The 17502-nt window shown below is 36.4% G+C and overlaps 2 protein-coding genes across 8 annotated transcripts; both read right to left on the bottom strand.

Moving 5' to 3' along the window:
- Positions 1–121: 121 nt before the first annotated feature.
- hmgxb4a (HMG box domain containing 4a) lies at positions 122–11878 on the bottom strand. Of its 7 annotated transcripts, none has more exons than XM_058771200.1 (14): positions 11793–11878; positions 11515–11715; positions 9686–9766; positions 9460–9599; positions 7814–7892; positions 6779–7411; positions 3825–4076; positions 3532–3707; positions 3364–3445; positions 3214–3278; positions 2535–2637; positions 1889–2064; positions 1686–1808; positions 122–1576 (listed from the first exon to the last, which is right to left on the bottom strand). In XM_058771200.1, the coding sequence occupies exons 3-14, from the start codon at positions 9720–9722 to the stop codon at positions 1532–1534; spliced, it is 1911 nt and encodes a 636-aa protein (XP_058627183.1). In that variant the 5' UTR covers positions 9723–9766; positions 11515–11715; positions 11793–11878; the 3' UTR covers positions 122–1531. The 7 variants fall into 7 exon arrangements, with proteins under 7 accessions (XP_058627183.1, XP_058627182.1, XP_058627185.1 ...); XM_058771199.1 differs by having other exon boundaries at positions 11511–11715; XM_058771202.1 differs by having other exon boundaries at positions 11515–11632; positions 11793–11877.
- Positions 11879–12046: 168 nt separating this feature from the next.
- Positions 12047–17397, bottom strand: ankrd54 (ankyrin repeat domain 54). Its single transcript, XM_058771205.1, has 8 exons — positions 16745–17397; positions 15319–15366; positions 15133–15231; positions 14144–14215; positions 14008–14055; positions 13752–13876; positions 13380–13487; positions 12047–12406 (listed from the first exon to the last, which is right to left on the bottom strand). The coding sequence occupies exons 1-8, from the start codon at positions 17091–17093 to the stop codon at positions 12332–12334; spliced, it is 924 nt and encodes a 307-aa protein (XP_058627188.1). The 5' UTR covers positions 17094–17397; the 3' UTR covers positions 12047–12331.
- Positions 17398–17502: the final 105 nt, after the last annotated feature.

The following is a 17502-nucleotide window of genomic DNA, read 5'->3' on the forward strand; positions in this document are numbered from 1 at the left end:
CAAACCAAATAAAGAAAAAGGTTAATTGTTTGAACTAACTTTTAAATATGACCCCAGCATTTAACATTTTAAGGCAGATGAATGACTTTACATTATAAAAAAAGAAAAACCATACTGCTTTATTTCAATATTAAGACAAACCATTTTTGGACTCTTTGGATGTCAAACACTGAAGAGTTTGTTCAACCAAATATGAAAATTCTGTCGTCATTTACGCACCTATGACTTTCTTCGTTCTGTGAAACAAGAAAAGATATTTGGAAAATTGTTGGTAACCAAACAGTTTCAGTTCCCACTGATTTCCATTGCATTTTTTTTTTTCACCCATAACCAACAGCTTGATTATCAACATTTCTAAAACCATCTTTAATGTTCCACAGAAGGAAAAAAGTAATGCAGGTTTGGAATGAGTTAATTGTGATGGAATTTTCATATTTGAGTAAAGTACGCTTTTAATAGAACATGATCATTTTTTTTAAATATCTACAGTAGTACATTAAAATTCAGACTAACATGTCCAAATTTTTTTTTGGGGCACCTTTTGTGTACATGAAGAAAATTAATTTATAAACGTCTTTTATAACAACAAACCCACTTAAGGTCTTTGAGATTTAATGAAAATTATTCAATGCAAAATGCACAGATATCAATGCAAATATATTTCACTTTTTTCCTCCATCTTCTAAAACTACCAACAATCACTTGTTTAAAAAGATCACTTTAAATGTAAACTAAATTGTTGGTGCAGTAAGTAATTTTTTTTAATGCATACTGATACCTGTCGAACTGGATACTGCATTAAGCAAAACTTTTCAATTAATGATGCCACTAAAAAAAATATTCATAGGCATATTTGATACCAGTTATTCTGCAACCAAAAGTGCACTATAAATGAGGGTTATGTGAGGGAGGACCTTGTCCACTAATTTGGTTGGTCTTCATGTCTGTTCACAACATTATAAAAATATTTGGGAAATTAACTATGAGTTTCTTAAGGTATAAAAAGTACTTACTGCACCTTAAAAATTATTTTATACATGCTTGCCCTGTAAACGTGCTAAAAGTTGAAAACTATAATATTATTACAACATTTGCATTACAAAAATACAATATGTAAGACATAAAATGATGACAGTACAGTTAAACTGCTGTTGATATAAATTAACTCAACATTAAATTAGAAAAAACAACATTTGGCCCTAAAATGAAACTGCACATAATTGTATAAAACATAAAATGTTTTGGACATTATGAAAGCATGTGAATTAGATCACACTCACAAACACATCTTAAAACAGACATTGAAACTAAACACAAACACAAAAGGGAAACTTCAAAAGTGTCCTCTAAAATAGGATATTTTTTTACAACAATAAAAAATGACTAGCATTTTAAATACTATTTTTAAAAACATGTTGAGTCTAAGAATGTCCACTGATCAGAAAAAGTTAAAAAAGAAACTCCTCTGTTTGGTGCTTCTGGGAATGCGTCCAAATGTAACCCAGTCTCTTGTAAGTGCCTTTTAGGAGATTCATAGTCCAGGCATTATGTAAGCGATGTTGTCCAAAGTATTTGACTGCAAAAAAGTGGGTGAAGAGTTGAAATCATACACTTTGTATATCAACTGCAAATAGGAACCATTTTTGGGGATAAAAAAACCCCTGTAGTTTGTGAATGTGTCTCACCAGGATGTTGCGTGGACAGCCGTTGAGCTGAGGGACTTGTGCCGTCAAGCAAGTTAATGGACCAAGAGCACATAAAATAGAGTCTAAAAGCACCGAAAGACTGCCAGACACCGCCACCATCCCCTACAGAACAAACAGAGATGCTTATGGACATGATCTATATATGTGAACAGGCTCCTAAAAGGGACGTCTGCAACACAAACCTCCGTCTCCTGAAGTCGGTGTCCAATCAGAGACAGCGATTCGCCCAGCAGCTGCAGGTGAGCTGCTGCATCTATGGGATCCACATCAGGTACCCGCGCTGGAGACAAGGACATACCCAAAGACGAGCGGCCCTGAGGGGCCAATCCCGCCCCTAAACTGACAGCTTTACTTGAGCCTGAGATAAACAGAGGGATATTCAAGAAATGACTCAAGAAAAATTGATGCATGAGTAAAAATTAAATTCATAAGATAGGTAACTTGGAATTCTGTCATGACAACTCTTGGAGAGTTTAGCATATACAGTAATATACGTGAATATGTTAATGTGTTTGGTCTACACTGCTGCTGCTGCACATATAACATATATGAAATAACCTCCATATATAGCATACATGATCACCCCGTAGCAGATCTAGACAGGTGGAGCTGGGGAAGGTGGAGGGTTTCTGAAGCACGCTGCAATTGCTACAGCAAGCACTAGCCAAGTATTTGAATGTTAAGCAGCAGCTCATTGGCTGCTGATGTGAAAAGAAACCAATCAGCTTCACCATGTGATGATGTGATTATATCAGATTGAGTTAGAACCTGTGCCATCAAGACAATTCATGACAGAACTTTGTATAAACTGATCAGCTTTGGTCTCACCTTTGCTTTTACTGTCTGAGGTTGTTAAAGTTTTCCGCTTGACCGTCATAGCTTCAGCTTTATTCTGCTTGTGCTGGAGATATTGAGCTTTCTGTCTCCAAACCTTTGGTGTGAGAGAGAAGAGACAAAAAGAGGATATGCATCACTGTCCCACCACTGACTGAAATTACAAAACACTGCTCAAGCACTTGTTCAACCACTTAAACATTTTACGTGTTATTTCATTGTAACTGAAATAAAAGATAAAAAAAAAAATTAAAATTAGAAAACTAGAAAAAAAAAAAAGATAAAAAAAAATTATAAAAAGGCAAAAGCACATTACAAAATTACTAAAACTTTAAACTTAAAAATCAAATGAAAACTGAAAATATAAATTTTAATTCAAAATATAAAAAGATAATTCAAATTAATCATAAATACTTCAGTAATAAATAACACTGGCTACTTAAATAACTAGGGGCATAACCAGCATTAAATTGCTGTTATTAAATGGATAGTTCGCCCAGAAATGTAAATTCTGTCTTGATTTACTCAAATGAATAAAAAAATATTATGGAAGTCAGTGGCAACCATCAACTTGTGGATGACTAAGTAAAAGTAAAATTTTCATATCCTTTTCAACTACCCCTTTAAGTCACTGTTTATCTGAAATCTGAAAGCAAAGGTAAAAAGTGTTTACCAGTTTGTCTTTTTCAGGAAGCTGTTTCCACACCTCTGCGAGTTTCTTACTCAGCTCCCCGAAGACTGAGGCGGAAAAAGAACACAAATTTCAACCAATCACAAAACAGCACAGATGATTGACAGATGTGCACAGAACAACAGCACTCACCTAATCCAGGCTGCTCCGCGTTGATATTGACCCTGTACTCCTTACAGAACACCTGATAGGCTGTCGTGTTCTTCTTCTTCGGCTGTTGAGATGTACAGAACATTAATTAATGATAAAATCAAACCAGTCAAGGCATTTCCACTGGTGTAGGGAAGTGATTTAATTTACCTTGTCCTTGTCATGCTTGTCTTTGTCCTTTTCCTCCTTCTTTTTCTTCTTCTCTCCCACCAGTTCAATGCTATGATGGTGATGGGATGAGGTGCGTGGAGCCATAGCATACATGCCACCAGAAGAGCTGTGATTGGATGAGCTGTGAGAGTGGGAGTGGATTCTAGGCTGATCACCTGTTTTGCAGAGAAAGAGAAATTTAAATTCGGTTAAATTAAATTTGATGTAACAAAGACAAAATGACAATACCAACCAATCAGTATTAGCTTTAAAGTAAGTGAAACATGTCTCACCCGGACAGCTTTTCTTCACTCCACTTCCTCCTTTGCTGTGTTTCTTCTCCCTGGATCCTTTCTCTCGGTCTCGGTCTCGGTCTCTGTCTCGCTCTCGCTCTTTATCTTTTTTCTTTTTGCTCTTCTTGCTCTTTTTCTTCTTTTTAGAGAGATGTGTGTAGGAGTCGTCAATCACCAGCTCGCCGGCCTCTAGTTCTCCTCCTGAAGATGAGCTGTCTCCTCCGATGCCGCCGTAAGACCCGCCGTAATGTCCTGATGAACACAAACACACACATTTAATGCTGCAATACATTCATGTTAGGGCTTAGATGATGATTTTAATACAGTGTCTCATTCATGCAGAAAATCAACACAACTTCAGTGCAAACAAAACCAGAACATTTGTACATTTGAAAATGCCTGTGAGGGTTTTATTTGCTTTTTTTATAGAGTGTTTGAACAAATGGATGTTGAATGTTTGTCATTATACAGACACCAGAAGTAAAGATTGGTCAATATTGACTTTTTATGACTGATACAGATAATGCTTGTTTCAGTTAAACAAAAACAGATTTGGATTATGATCGATTTTCTCTCAAAAACAGATTATTTTTGTTTAGGTTTTTATGCAGACACAATTTTTAAATTTTGTTTCATTTCTGCTTTTTAACTAAAATAATTAGAGTATCATTAGACTACAAAAATAAAAACAAAAATAAAAATTTATTTTTAGTCATAAATTATTACTTAATAAAAAGTATCACTTTTATTGATTTATGCCATTATATTTCTAGAGTTGTAAAAACAGTACTGTTGTGAATTATTATTACAATTTTAAATAACTGTTTTCTATTTGAATATATTATAAAATGTATTTTATTTCTTTGATGTAAAGCTGAATTTTTAGCGTCATTACTCCAGTCAGTGTCAGTGTCACATGATCCTTCAGACATCATTCTGATATGCTGATTTGATGCTCAAGAAACATTATGATTAGTATCAACGTTAAAAACAGTTGTACTGCTTAATATTTTTGTGGAAACCCTGATACTTTTTTTTTTTCAGGATTCTTTGATCAAGTAAAAGTTCAAAATAATTTTTTTTTTTTTAAATAGAAATGCTTTGTATTTGATCAGTGTATCCTTGCTGAAAAAAGCATTAACTTCTTTAAAAAATGTCTTACTGACCCCAAACTTTTTATCAGTACTGTAAGTATCTTTGTTTTGATTTTCTCATTTAAAAACAAATGACTATTATTTCATTATTATTATTAAATATTGTAATTTTACCAAATTTTATAACATGTGAATACAGTTGTTGGCTGCTTTTCCTGAAAGATTTTACAGTAGACCTGATATTAAAGAACAGACTAAACCAAAAAGTAAAATACAGGTCTATCTTTAATCATAAAGAGACCGATAAATACAATTGGTTTTTCATATTCGTCATCCTTTCCTATGCTTGCTAAGGATGCAAAAACGCAGAAAATCGAACCTGGTCTGAATTTTTTATGATGGACGAAAGTTTCGGAGGCAGTGTGTAAACGTGACTGACACAACGTGAGGTCGTAATTATTTTTTAACGTGCAAAAATTTCAAACAAAAATTTCGGACTCAGTGTGCAATGGCCACAAGGATCTGTCCTAGGTCCTCTTCTATTTTCAATATACATGTTGCCCCATGGTAATATTATTAGAAAATACGTGATTAGTTTCCATTGTTATGCTGATGATACTCAACTATATATCTCAACAAGACCAGATGAAACTTCTAAATTATCTAAGCTAACAAAGTGTGTTAAAAATGTAAAAGACTGGATGACCAATAATTTTCTCCTATTAAATTCTGATAAGAGAGAGATATTACTTATTGGACCAAAAAAACAGTACACAGAATCTCTTGGATTATATTTCATATTTCTCATGTTACAAAAACAGCATTCTTCCATCTTAGAAACATTGCCAAGCTACAAAACATTTTACCTGTTTCCGATGCAGAAAAGCTAGTTCATGTATTCATGATTTCTAGACTGGAATATTGTAATGCACTGCTAGCTGGTTGTCCTGCATCTTCAATAAACAAACTGCAGGTAGTCCAAAATGCAGCTGCTAGAGTCCTTACCAGGTCAAGAAAATATGATCATATTACCCCAGTTTTACAGTCTCTGCACTGGCTACCTATTAAGTTCCGTTTCAGTTACAAAATGTTATTACTTGCCTACAAGGCCCTTAATGGTTTAGCTCCTGCGTACCTAACTAGTCTTCTACCATGCTATAATCCAACCCGCTCCCTAAGGTCGCAAAACTCTTTTGGTAGTTCGTAGGATAGCAAAGTCCACTAAAGGAGGTAGAGCTTTTTCACATTTGGCTCCCAAACTCTGGAATAGCCTTCCTGATAACGTTCGGGGTTCAGACACACTCTCTCTGTTTAAATCTCTTTAGCCAAGCATTCACATTAGCCAAGAATTCGCATCTCATAATCTTGTACTGCAGTTATATCTGATCAAATGTACATTATTACTATTTAGCTTGGGTTGAACAAATCATTTTTGCTTGGTTGGAACAGCAGCTACGCTAATTATGTCTCTATTTGGTTCTCTGTTTCTGTAACTAGGAATTACACAAGCTTCAGTCTGGATCCAACCCTTAAAAGATCTGAGATGACCGAACACCTGAGAAGAGATGATGCCAACCCCTCAGAGGACCTCAGGTGATGCCAACCCTGAAACAACACATAGAACTACCAAATTTTGCTATAAGTTTGATTGCAACATATAATCATTGCTGTTAATAGTGTTCATTATCTTTTTGTTGTCATTGTTGTCATTAACTGAATTTTACCGTACATTTCTGCCATATGCACATCAATTTGACATAGTCACCACTGATAAGCTACTACTAAATATATTGTAGAAACGTAATTTTCTGTAAAGCTGCTTATACAAATAAACTTGAATTGAATTGAACCTTTACTCACCCACAACCTCCACCTCTTTCCCCACAACAGGCAACGGCTCTCGGCTGTGCTGCTTTTTCTTTGGAGGCTTCGAAATAATTTTATCTTTGTCTTTCTCCTTCTTTATCCCTCCTTTCTTCGAGCTGGAGGATGAATGATGGCCTACGACACCTGAAGAGGAAGAAGAATGTACCGGAAATGAGAATCCCTCGTTCATCCCTACACCTTCATTCTTCTCTTTTGAGGAAAGGATGAGCTTCATCTTGAGGCCTTCAGCTTCACAGAGCGTCAGCGGCTCTCCTTTCCCAGCTCCTCCGTGGAACAGCAGCGACTTTGAGGAAGAGGAATGCTTTTTAGATGAAGATGAGCTGGGTGGACGAGAGTGTGAGTAGGAGTGGCTGCTCTTGGTGCTGCCGTCACGCTTGCGGTCTTTGGAGGAGTGTGGAGAGGCTTGGGGAGGGTAGGAGGGTTTTTTGTGGAGGTGAGGAGCGGGGTCGGAGCCCGTGGCCAGCGGGGAGGTGATGGCCTCAAGGAGGCCCATGGCCGTGTCTGTGGAGTGGGACGGGTGAGAGGAGGACGAGGAGGAGAGGGAGGGCGAGCGATCCGAAGACTTGCGCTTCTTCTTGTGGGGCGGCTGACCAGAGCTGTGATGGTCTGCGGAGAGAGTTTAGAGTTTAGCTTCATAACATTAAGGTTGAACCACTAATGTCACATGGACTATTTTAACAATGTCTTTGCTATCTTTCTGGGTCTTTAACGTGTCAGTTGTGTTGCTGTCTATGGAGGATCAGAAAGCTCTCGGATTTCATCAAAAATACCTTAATTTGTGTTCTGAAGATGAACGATGGTCTTAGGGGTTTGGAACGACATGAGGGTGAGTAATTAATGGCAGAATTTTCATTTTTGGGTGAACTATCGATTTAACTAATTCATATTATATCTAATATATTATATTAGAAACAAAAATATAAAAGTAATGTAAAAAAAAAAAAGAAAGAAATGGAATAATAAAATGGACTACTAAGGCCAGTTTTTAAAGAAGACAAACCTCCTCACCTCTGTGATAGTAGTCATCACTTAAGTGCTTCTTTTTTTTCTTGTGAGAATCTCCTCCTAATAGGAAAAGGTCAGAATCCTAAAAAAGACAACAGTGCATGTTCAAACAGGCATGATGTGTGCCAGAAAGATAGTGTTAGTGAGGAAACAATCCACATATGGTTATTGATCTATTCCTCTACTACTACACCTACAATGGGAAGAGTAGGGATGCTCTGATCAGGCTTTTTACAGACTAATAAAAGGCTTTTTACTTCATCTGAAGCGGAATACAGAACATTTTAATAGGCCTTATATAAACAAACAGGCTTACACAAAAGATTATAGGCACTAAAATGCATAAACCTATGAAGAAAAGCCTTATCCTAAGGCTAATAAAAATATTGTATGGGTATACCGCAATTAAACATAATATGAACTTTTGTTATATGAGCCTATTCAATATTTCATTTGTGAAATTATTTTTACTCATTTATAATTTATTTACTAAATATATCATTATGATATTTAATGCATTATAATATCTAAATATTGCACATTGGATTTATTTATAATTACACTACCATTTGGGGTCAGTAAGATTTTGATTTTTCTTTTTAAAGCAATTAATACTTTCAGCAAAAATTGACAGTAAAGACATTGATAATGTTACAAAAATGTATATTTCAAATAAATGCTGTTCGTTTAAACTGTTTATTCATCAAAATATCATAAAAACGTTTTTAAACAGCACAACTGTTGTCAACATAATAATAATAATTTATTGAGCATTAAATCAGCATATTAGAATGATTTCTGAAGGATCATGTGACACTGAAGAGTGGAGTAATGATGCTGAAAATTTTGCTTTGCATCACAGAAATAAATTACATTTTTAAATATTAAAATAAATTTTTTACATTGAAATATATATATTTTTTGCTGTATATCAAATAAATGCAGCTATGGTGAACATAAAGAGAATCTTTCAAATGTTCAAAAAAATGTTCTGACTCCAAACCTTTAAAAAGAAGTGTACTTTCCCCGCCTTTTCATTTTGTTGGATGCCAGTAATATTTGTTTAACAGCTACTACAGTTAACGCTCTGGTAATCTGGAGTTATTTAATACAGATGTCTAAAGTGTATTCCACTTTGTAACACATATTAATATTGCACTTACACTTTACAGAGACTGAGAAGCACCATACATTTTTCATCTTTCCTCAACACTTATTACACTGGTGATGGCATGAAAGTAATGCTAAAGTCTTAAAGTAGACGGCGTTTTGTCAATTTAGGTGACCGGGGCAGTTCAGGGATTTCCAGCCGAGTCACAGGAAGTGATTATCAGCCCACTGATCGCAGCATCCCTAAGCATGAGTCAATGACAAGTGGCCTGAGAGGGAAAAACACAGGTCCAAATCCTTCTCAGACCAGAAGTCATATCTACCTAGGTAACAAAACATCAAGTTGCGTGTTTATTAATGTCATTAGAGTCTACGAACAGCTTTTGTGGTTATTACTGGTATTATTTCTCACATAACAGAGTTATGAAATATATATGTAAACTGATAAATCAATGAATGACAGTCAATGGATTCTTGTCAACCACTTGTTGATATGATGCAACTTGATGTTGGATGTTACCGTAATTCCCTGCTGTTACCTTGTGGTGTTTCTTGGAGGTTTTGCGCACCTGCGCTGCGATTTCTTCTTCCTCTCTCAACAGATCTTTATACGAGCGCCTCTTCTCTCTTTGGCTGCGACCCGCAACAAGACCAACCTCTCCTTCCATCCCTGAGATATCTACAAAGAAAACCAAGTTTCACAGTAGGTTTGGACTGGACATGTTTGAGTGTGTCATGGTGCTTCTGTCTGACAATCATCATTACCCATCATTCCTTTCTTCTTTATCTCCTCAAAAGCCATGGTCAGTCCCGGTCCTTCAGGTGGGATTGGTCAGTCTTATGATTCTAGCGCACAAGAACAGATTCAATTCATCAAGTTCAGTCTAAAAACACTTAATTTGAAACAAACTATCTACAATGACCTTGCCTGCTTAGATAACTGATGATTCAGTTTCAATTTAACTTGCACTTCTGTAAGTACTAGCTATCTTCACTACTTTGTTGCAGACTAAATGTCAGACTGTAAAATTGTGCTGCATTAAATATGATTATTTAACATTGTTTATATTGTAGTGTTTTCTCTTTAGGTTTAGTCTAATACTTGTATTCTTCTCTACCTCTGTTAGAAATATCTGCATCTTTCTATAGATTTTTTAAGCAATGAAAGTGTATATATTACACAAAAGTTCACCCAAAAATGAAAATGCACTCACTCTCTGGCCATCCAAGATATAGATGAGTTTGTTTCTTTGTTGGAACAGATTTGTTGAAATTTAGCATTACATCACTTGCTCACCAGTGGATGCTCTGCAGTGAATGGGTGCCGTCAGAATGAGAGTCCAAACAGCTGATAAAACCATCACAATAATACACAAGTAATCCACACTCCAGTCCATCATTTAACATTTTGTGAAGTGAGAACTGTTTGTTCGTTTTAACTTGAAATTATAGGCCATGATCCATAATTAATAACGCTTCATCCAGTGAAAAAGTCAATCAACATATTTCTTTAGCTCTGTTTTTTGCTTGTAAATTGTGCTTGCTCTTTGTATATTTCTCTCATGATTAAGTGACTTTTTCACTGGCGAAAGCAATATTATTGACAGATTATATTATAATTGGAAGCTGGTTTAAATTCAAAAACATATTGATGCAATTGTTTTTTAAAACACACAGCTTTTCACTTCACAAGATGTTATTTGATGGACTGGAGTCATACGAATTACTTGTGTATTATTCTGTTGTTTTTATCAGCTGTTTGGACTCTCATTCTGACGGCACCCATTCACTGCAGAGGAACCATTGTGAGCAAGTGATGTAATGCTACATTTCTCCAAATCTGTTCTGATGAAGAAACAAACTCATCCACAGCTTGGGTGGCTTGAGAGTGAGTACATTTGCATTTTTAGGTGAAGTCACATTCTCATTCAAAACATTTTACTACACAAAAAAAATGTAGATAGGCACCTGCTTGCAACTTACACACACACACATATATATATATATATATATATATATATATATATATATATATATATACATATACATATATGTCCTTTTCCCTGGAAGAGAATAAACTATGCAAAAATTCTAAAAGGTATTTCGATCATGGACTAAACGTGACAAGTTTTCTTCAGAACGAAAAAAAATGTTTTGTAAAAAATTGCTATACAAACAAAACTGAATTACTTTTAAGTTTTCATTTGAACGCCATATAATATAACGCTCAACATTAAAGATATAAAACCAAATAAATAAGCACTAATACAGAAAAAAACTACTGAGAAAACAAAACTCATCAGAAAACACAATTAAGTCGCCACATCTTCCGATTCTAATAAAAGCTTTCTTCTAATTGCAATAACGTTGCACGCAGAAGCGTTGAACAACTCTGAAAGATGTGCTACAGAATGCACACACACTCATTAGTGACAGATCAGGATCTGCGGCACACATCAGCTCTCCTCCAGCCACAACTTTAGTTAAGCTGCCAGTGACATTTGCAGGAATCCCAACAAGAACGACAAGATCAGCCTCAACACTCATTATTGCACATTTCCCGCCTACTTTCGAAGAAATGCACACTCACACACCCCCTTCCCCTCTCTTCATCAGGATCCAGCGCTTCCCCGGTTCAGCTGGAGAGGATTTGAGCAGCTGCGGACGTGTCGCGCGTCTCTGCCGGATCGTCCAGCGCGCTCAGTCCCGCGGCTGCGGTGCACATAGGCCGGTATCGGGTTACAACTCGATTTACGGTGCGTTTCCACCATGCAATTTTATGGGTTTCTTCAGTACTGCAAAAATGGCACGGAATGCATGCGATTTGTGTGGAGATATTAGAAGTGTTGTGCAATAATGAGTGAAATATTACCTCGGGTTGGATGTGGGTTTAGTTGGCGCGCGACGCCATCTTTGATGGGAGTCAACAACAAAAGCAGCCAGAGATGAGGAGGAGGGACTTTGAGACCAGAGAGTGTATCACAACAATGAAAGCCCCCATTTTTACAACCAAAAACTGGCATTAAACACTAGCATTAGTGATATTTACCATATAAAAGCGATTTGAAAACGCACATTTTATACTTTATTGTTAATTTTGCTACATTAAAAGACAGAGTCCACATATAAACTTTTGACATTATGTAATTTATTTGGCTCTTTCAGTCACTTCCAAAAATGAATATACAGTAAACTGTGACATAACAGGCTACAATAAAGGCATAACAGGAAGGAATGAGAAAAAAAAAATGAAGGCAATTTATAGTTTTTCTTAGTCAAAGTTGAATTTAAATAACCGTTATTACTCAGTTGTGTTGTATATTTAGGCATGTCATATATAAATAGTTTCTCCTGTTTTCCCAATAAAACCCACAGTTGTCTCATCCTCTCACTTTTTTCTTCCATCCATCTCTACCTGTCTCCCATATTCTGCATCTGAATACTGAGACACGTGAAGCTGGCCAGTAAATCCGTCACCTCGTCTACCTGTGGATCACATGAAAGAATAAATATGTCCAAAAGCTACAGTGATATCAAACACACAAAACTGTAGAATAAACTCCATAAAGCCTACTGTATCTTATCTGACATGCAAATTTCTACGGGCTCTAAATCATCAACATAAACTTTTCTGAAAAACCTACTGTATACAGTTGACTACATTCCTTCTGTCATCTGACTGATAGTTTATACTTCTTTTTTTAGCAAGAAAGGGACTTTTAGTTTCATTATAAATGCCCCCTTCAGTGGTACATTTTTCATTACACAATATTTTGAAAATGAACTGGACTGAAGCGACTCAGGTTTACTTGATTATCCATACATACTTCATCTTTTAGAAAAATCGTGTTAAAATGTGAGTATTATGCCACATCAGGCTTGAGTAATTTGCATTTGTATGTTTCCCATCATATTTTGCACCCACAGTAAAAACTACAGAGCCTTAAACAAAACTATGCATTTAAATATAATCTTACTAAGACATATTATTAGGATATATAGTGACAACTTATATTTTTACGCATGTTATGTAGTCTGTTTTACTGTTCTAAAGATCTCATTGATTTACATTACAAGCTATCAGAATTCCATCTTAATTTTGGCTGTATAACTATCAGCAACTGCACGAAATTACATATTTTTGGTCATTTTGGGCCTCTGAATAACAGTTGTTTCTTGCCCCTCTGCGACTATGAGCTACAATCTCCTATATCATACTATATGAGCCATAAAAGCCTGATGTATCCCATATGATGCTCAAAAAAAATAAAAAATAAACACACAAATGCTTTTCTGTTTTTAGATTTTTTTATGTCTAAAGGTATAATTAATGGTTCCATTTAAAAAAAAAAAGATTCATATTTTATACGCCAGGCTTTACAGGGTGCAGATGCAAAATGGAACAGTCCTCTTTAAAGTATCAAAGGGAATGAATACATGAATTCAGCAGCTGTTTTACCTGTTCTCTGGTGCGGGTGTTCTGCAGCTGGTTTGAGATGTGCTCCAGTTTCTCTCTCTCTTCACTCTGTCCCATTATATTCAGATATTCCCGCAACATTTGAATGATCTACAGAGATATTCAGAGATCCCTGGTTCATTTTTGCATTACAGCACATATATGAGCATGTACAACAGGAGCATAGGAAAAGTGTGGGCAGGGCACATTATATAAACCTTATCAGCCTGTCTCATGTTTACCCAGTACTCATTACATTACATGACATTTGGCAGAAGCTTTTACCCCAAGTAACCTTCATAGTAGAAATATTCCCAAGAAGCATGAACGTCACAGTGTCCACAATCTCTTCGTTATGTGCATGAAGTTAATCACCTGTGTGACCTCTCCTCTGAGGGTTTCTAGGCTACGTGAGTCTCCCTCTTGTAAGATGTTGAGCTTCGAACGGGCAAGATGAAGAGGAGTCCTCCCAGCACGGTCCAGAGCATCAACACGGGCACCTGAGGGGACGTTTATAATTTGTGAACTGGTACTAAATTAGATTTGTGAATGGTGTTAGAGGTACTGTTTTTGTTAAGAAATAGCAGAAATATCTCGGATGAGTAAGATTTAGATGAATAATCAATTGTACCTCCCCGCAGTAAAGTTGTGATGACAGGCACGTGGTTGGTACAGGCAGCTGTAGAACACAATTTAACTCACCATAAGCTTTGAACATAGATTTAATGATATGTAATTATGCTAATTATGCTTCTGCACATTCTTACCCAGATGCAGTGGTGTATTTCCGAGGCTGTCTCTCTGGTTTGGGTCAGCACCATAACTCAGCAACAACTGAACTACATTGTTAAAAGTAAAGACGGAAAAAGAAAGGAGAAAAAGTTTAAATACAGTGGTAAAAGGTGAAATATAGTGGCCTCAAAAAGTATTTGGATAATTAAGCCACACTTAAAGGAATAGTTCAAATGAAAATATTTCACGAAAGAGCCCAAAAATTTTAATTTGCTGAAAATGTACTCACTCTCAGACCATTCAAGATGTAGATGAGTTTGTTTCTTCATCAGAACAGATTTGGAGAAATTTAGCATTACGTCACTTGCTCAGCAACGAATCCTCTGCAGTGAATGGGTGCCGTCAGAATGAGAGTCCAAACAACTGATAAAAACATCACAATAATCCACACGACTCCAGTCCATCAATTAACGTCTTTAAACCATGGCTTCTGGTTCGTAATTCATAATAACGCTTCCTCCACTGAAAAAGTCCATCCCTTGTTGTCCTCTCACATCAAAATACACTGACATATTTATTTATAACTATTCATTTCTCTCCTGATTCAGACAAGACAACTTTTTCATTGGAGAAAGCAATATTATGGATAGAAGAAGTTAAAAATATCTTAGTGATAAACGTATTACAATTATTATTTATTATTGATGGACTGGAGTCACGTGTATTATTGTGATGTTTTTATCATCTGTTTGGACTCTCATTCTGACGGCACCCATTCACTGCAGAGGATCCGTTGGAGAGCAAGTGATGTAAATGCTAAATTTCTCCAAATCTATTCTGATGAAGATGCTTACATTATGTTACTTGAAAATAAATGCTACTTGGTTTGAAATTTTATTATGCAATGCAATGATGATATTTATATGTTTTCAGTGTGTCTTGGGTGGCTAAATACCAATAAAATTACCTTATGCATTGAATGCACTATGGAAAGTTAATGCCAAACAATTTTGTCCGAGCTTACCGATACTCTCGTTGCCATTGCAGGAAGAGAAGTGTAAGGCTGTCCTGCCTTTGTCATCAGCAGCACAAGGATCAGTATCCTCTTCCAGCAATCTACGAACTAGAAAACAAAAACAGTGAACCGACTATAATCTAAATCTTAGCATCAAGTGTGACCACTACTGTCTGTCACGCTGATGATTCTCACCTGTGTCAATATCATTGGAGTTGGCAGCTTCTCTGAGCCTCTTCACAGCTTGGAGAAGAAAACAATATGGAATTGATATATATATATATATATATATATATATATATATATATATATATATATATATATTTATAGAGAGAGAGAGAGAGAGACAGAGAGAAATAAAAGGAAGGAAATTTTATAAAATTTTAAGTTTCTAAAAACTGAACAAATCTGCTGTTACCACAATATTACCAAAAGATCTTATATATATATATATATATATATATATATATATATATATATGCACACACAGTGGTGGCCAAAATTATTAGAACACTAGTATTTTCAGCAGCTAAAAAATGGTTTTAAGTCAGTTATTTCTATCTTTTGCTGTAGTGTGTCAGTAGGAAATATCAGTTTACATTTCCAAACACTGATTTTGCCATTAATTGTAATAATCCAGAAGAACTGTGTCAATGTCTCCAAGATGCTTCAAAAAACCTACCTGCAAAGCTACAGTACTATGAAAAGTTTTAGACACTTGTGTAAAAATGCTGTAAAATGAGGACGCTGTCAAAAATAATGTCATAAATAGATTTTCTTTATAAATTAACTTTTATTAACTAAATTAAATCAACATTTGGTGTGAGCACCCTTTGCGTTTAAAGCAGCTTTTGCCCTCGGTGCACTTGAGCAGAGTTTTTCAGGAAGCTTTGCAGGTGGGTTTCTCGAAGCGTCTTGGAGACGTTGTTCTCCACAGTTCTTCTGGATTGAGTCTCAGTTTGTTGTGTTTCTTCATGTCTGTCCAGACAGACGGATGATGATCAGATCAGATCTCTGTGTGAAGCACTGGCTGTTGTCAGACAAAAATCTCACTCGATTATTACAATTCATGTCAAAATGAATGTTTGGAAATGGAAACTTATATTTCCTACTGACTCACTACAGCAAAAGATAGAAATAACTGATTTAAAACCCTTTTTTATCTGCTGAAACTACTAGTGCTCTAATAATTTTGGGGCTACTACTGTGTGTGTGTGTGTGTGTGTGTGTGTGTGTGTGCGCGCGCATTTTGTGACAAATGAGGACATAGATTTGTATTATGACAAGGGTATGACAGGTATTACAAGGAGAAGGTGACTTTTCAGTACATTACCCCATGTCCCCACTCTTCAAAACGCTTATAAATCACACAGAATGGAGTGTACTGAAAATCTGAAATAGCACAAAGTCTCCTGTAAGGGGTAGGTTTAGGTGTAGGGTTGGAGTAGGGCAATAGCATATACAGTTTGTACAGTATAAAAACCATTACGCTTATGGGATGTCCCCACTTTTCACAAAAACAATCGTGTGTGTGTGTATGTATATATATACACACATATATATATATATATATATATATATATAAATATCATTAATATATGACGTCTGTTCATGCACACACCATACAGGTCTTTTCCAATGGGCCCCATGTTCCTCCGAGCTCTTCCCAGCCGCCTCACCCTGCTCGATGTGATTTTGCCCGGCGAGCTCCGTCCCGCTTGCAGCAGTTCACCGGGCTTCCATAACAAGTGCAGGTACCGGAGCTCGGTGTCCGCCGCCGGTCGGGTTCGGTTGAGTCTCAGCGCGCTCAGCGTGTCCAGACGCGAGATACTGAACCCGACCGCACCTGCAGCCTCCATCGGCGCCTCACCGTCTCTCACCGCAGCTCCATTCGCTACCGTGAACTCTCCCTCCGAACCGGACCGGTCGCCATCCGACGCGGCTGCAACAAGTGGGCTCGACACGTCCATGTTTATATAAGGCGTTTAACGTTACTGGACTAATGTCAGCGTTTAAATGTCAGTAACCATCGAAATGTAAATACTGTATCTGTTGCACAAACCTAACGCAGCGTTGTTACACAAGCGACATTCTTCAAGACTGCATTTCGAGCCAGGTTTTTAAATAAAGATTCGTTGCTTTTCTGTTCACTGCAATTTAAATTTTGTAATGTTGAATACAAACCGTTCCGTGTTCTAACAAGCGCTGAACTCTGAGCCCATTTGAGCCAAAATGGCGCTGTTTCAATGTTTTGCGCTTGTTTTTAGTAAAACACGTCTGCATTGCTTAGTCTGAATTCATCGTGACCTAGGCAGCCAATCAATATCGATGTTGTTAAGGCGCTCGTCCAATCAGAGAACGTATAGTAATAATGTAGTA

Source organism: Onychostoma macrolepis, chromosome 03 (assembly GCF_012432095.1).
Source record: "Onychostoma macrolepis isolate SWU-2019 chromosome 03, ASM1243209v1, whole genome shotgun sequence".
Taxonomy (NCBI): Eukaryota; Metazoa; Chordata; class Actinopteri; order Cypriniformes; family Cyprinidae; genus Onychostoma; species Onychostoma macrolepis.

Bases quoted from the DNA above. Each gene is read 5' to 3' on its own strand.
- hmgxb4a (XM_058771200.1), bottom strand. From the start codon at position 9,722: ATGGCTTTTGAGGAGATAAAGAAGAAAGGAATGATGG. The intron at 4,077-6,778 runs GTGAGTAAAGGT...TGTGTTCATCAG, and splicing joins GAAAGAGGTGGAGGTTGTGG to GACATTACGGCGGGTCTTAC. The intron at 3,446-3,531 runs GTAAATTAAATC...ACATCTCAACAG, and splicing joins ACAAGCATGACAAGGACAAG to CCGAAGAAGAAGAACACGAC.
- ankrd54 (XM_058771205.1), bottom strand. From the start codon at position 17,093: ATGGACGTGTCGAGCCCACTTGTTGCAGCCGCGTCGGATGGCGACCGG. The intron at 15,367-16,744 runs GTGTGTGCATGA...TTCTTCTCCAAG, and splicing joins CATTGGAAAAGACCTGTATG to CTGTGAAGAGGCTCAGAGAA. The intron at 12,407-13,379 runs GTAAAACAGCTG...TGTGATCCACAG, and splicing joins ACACCCGCACCAGAGAACAG to GTAGACGAGGTGACGGATTT.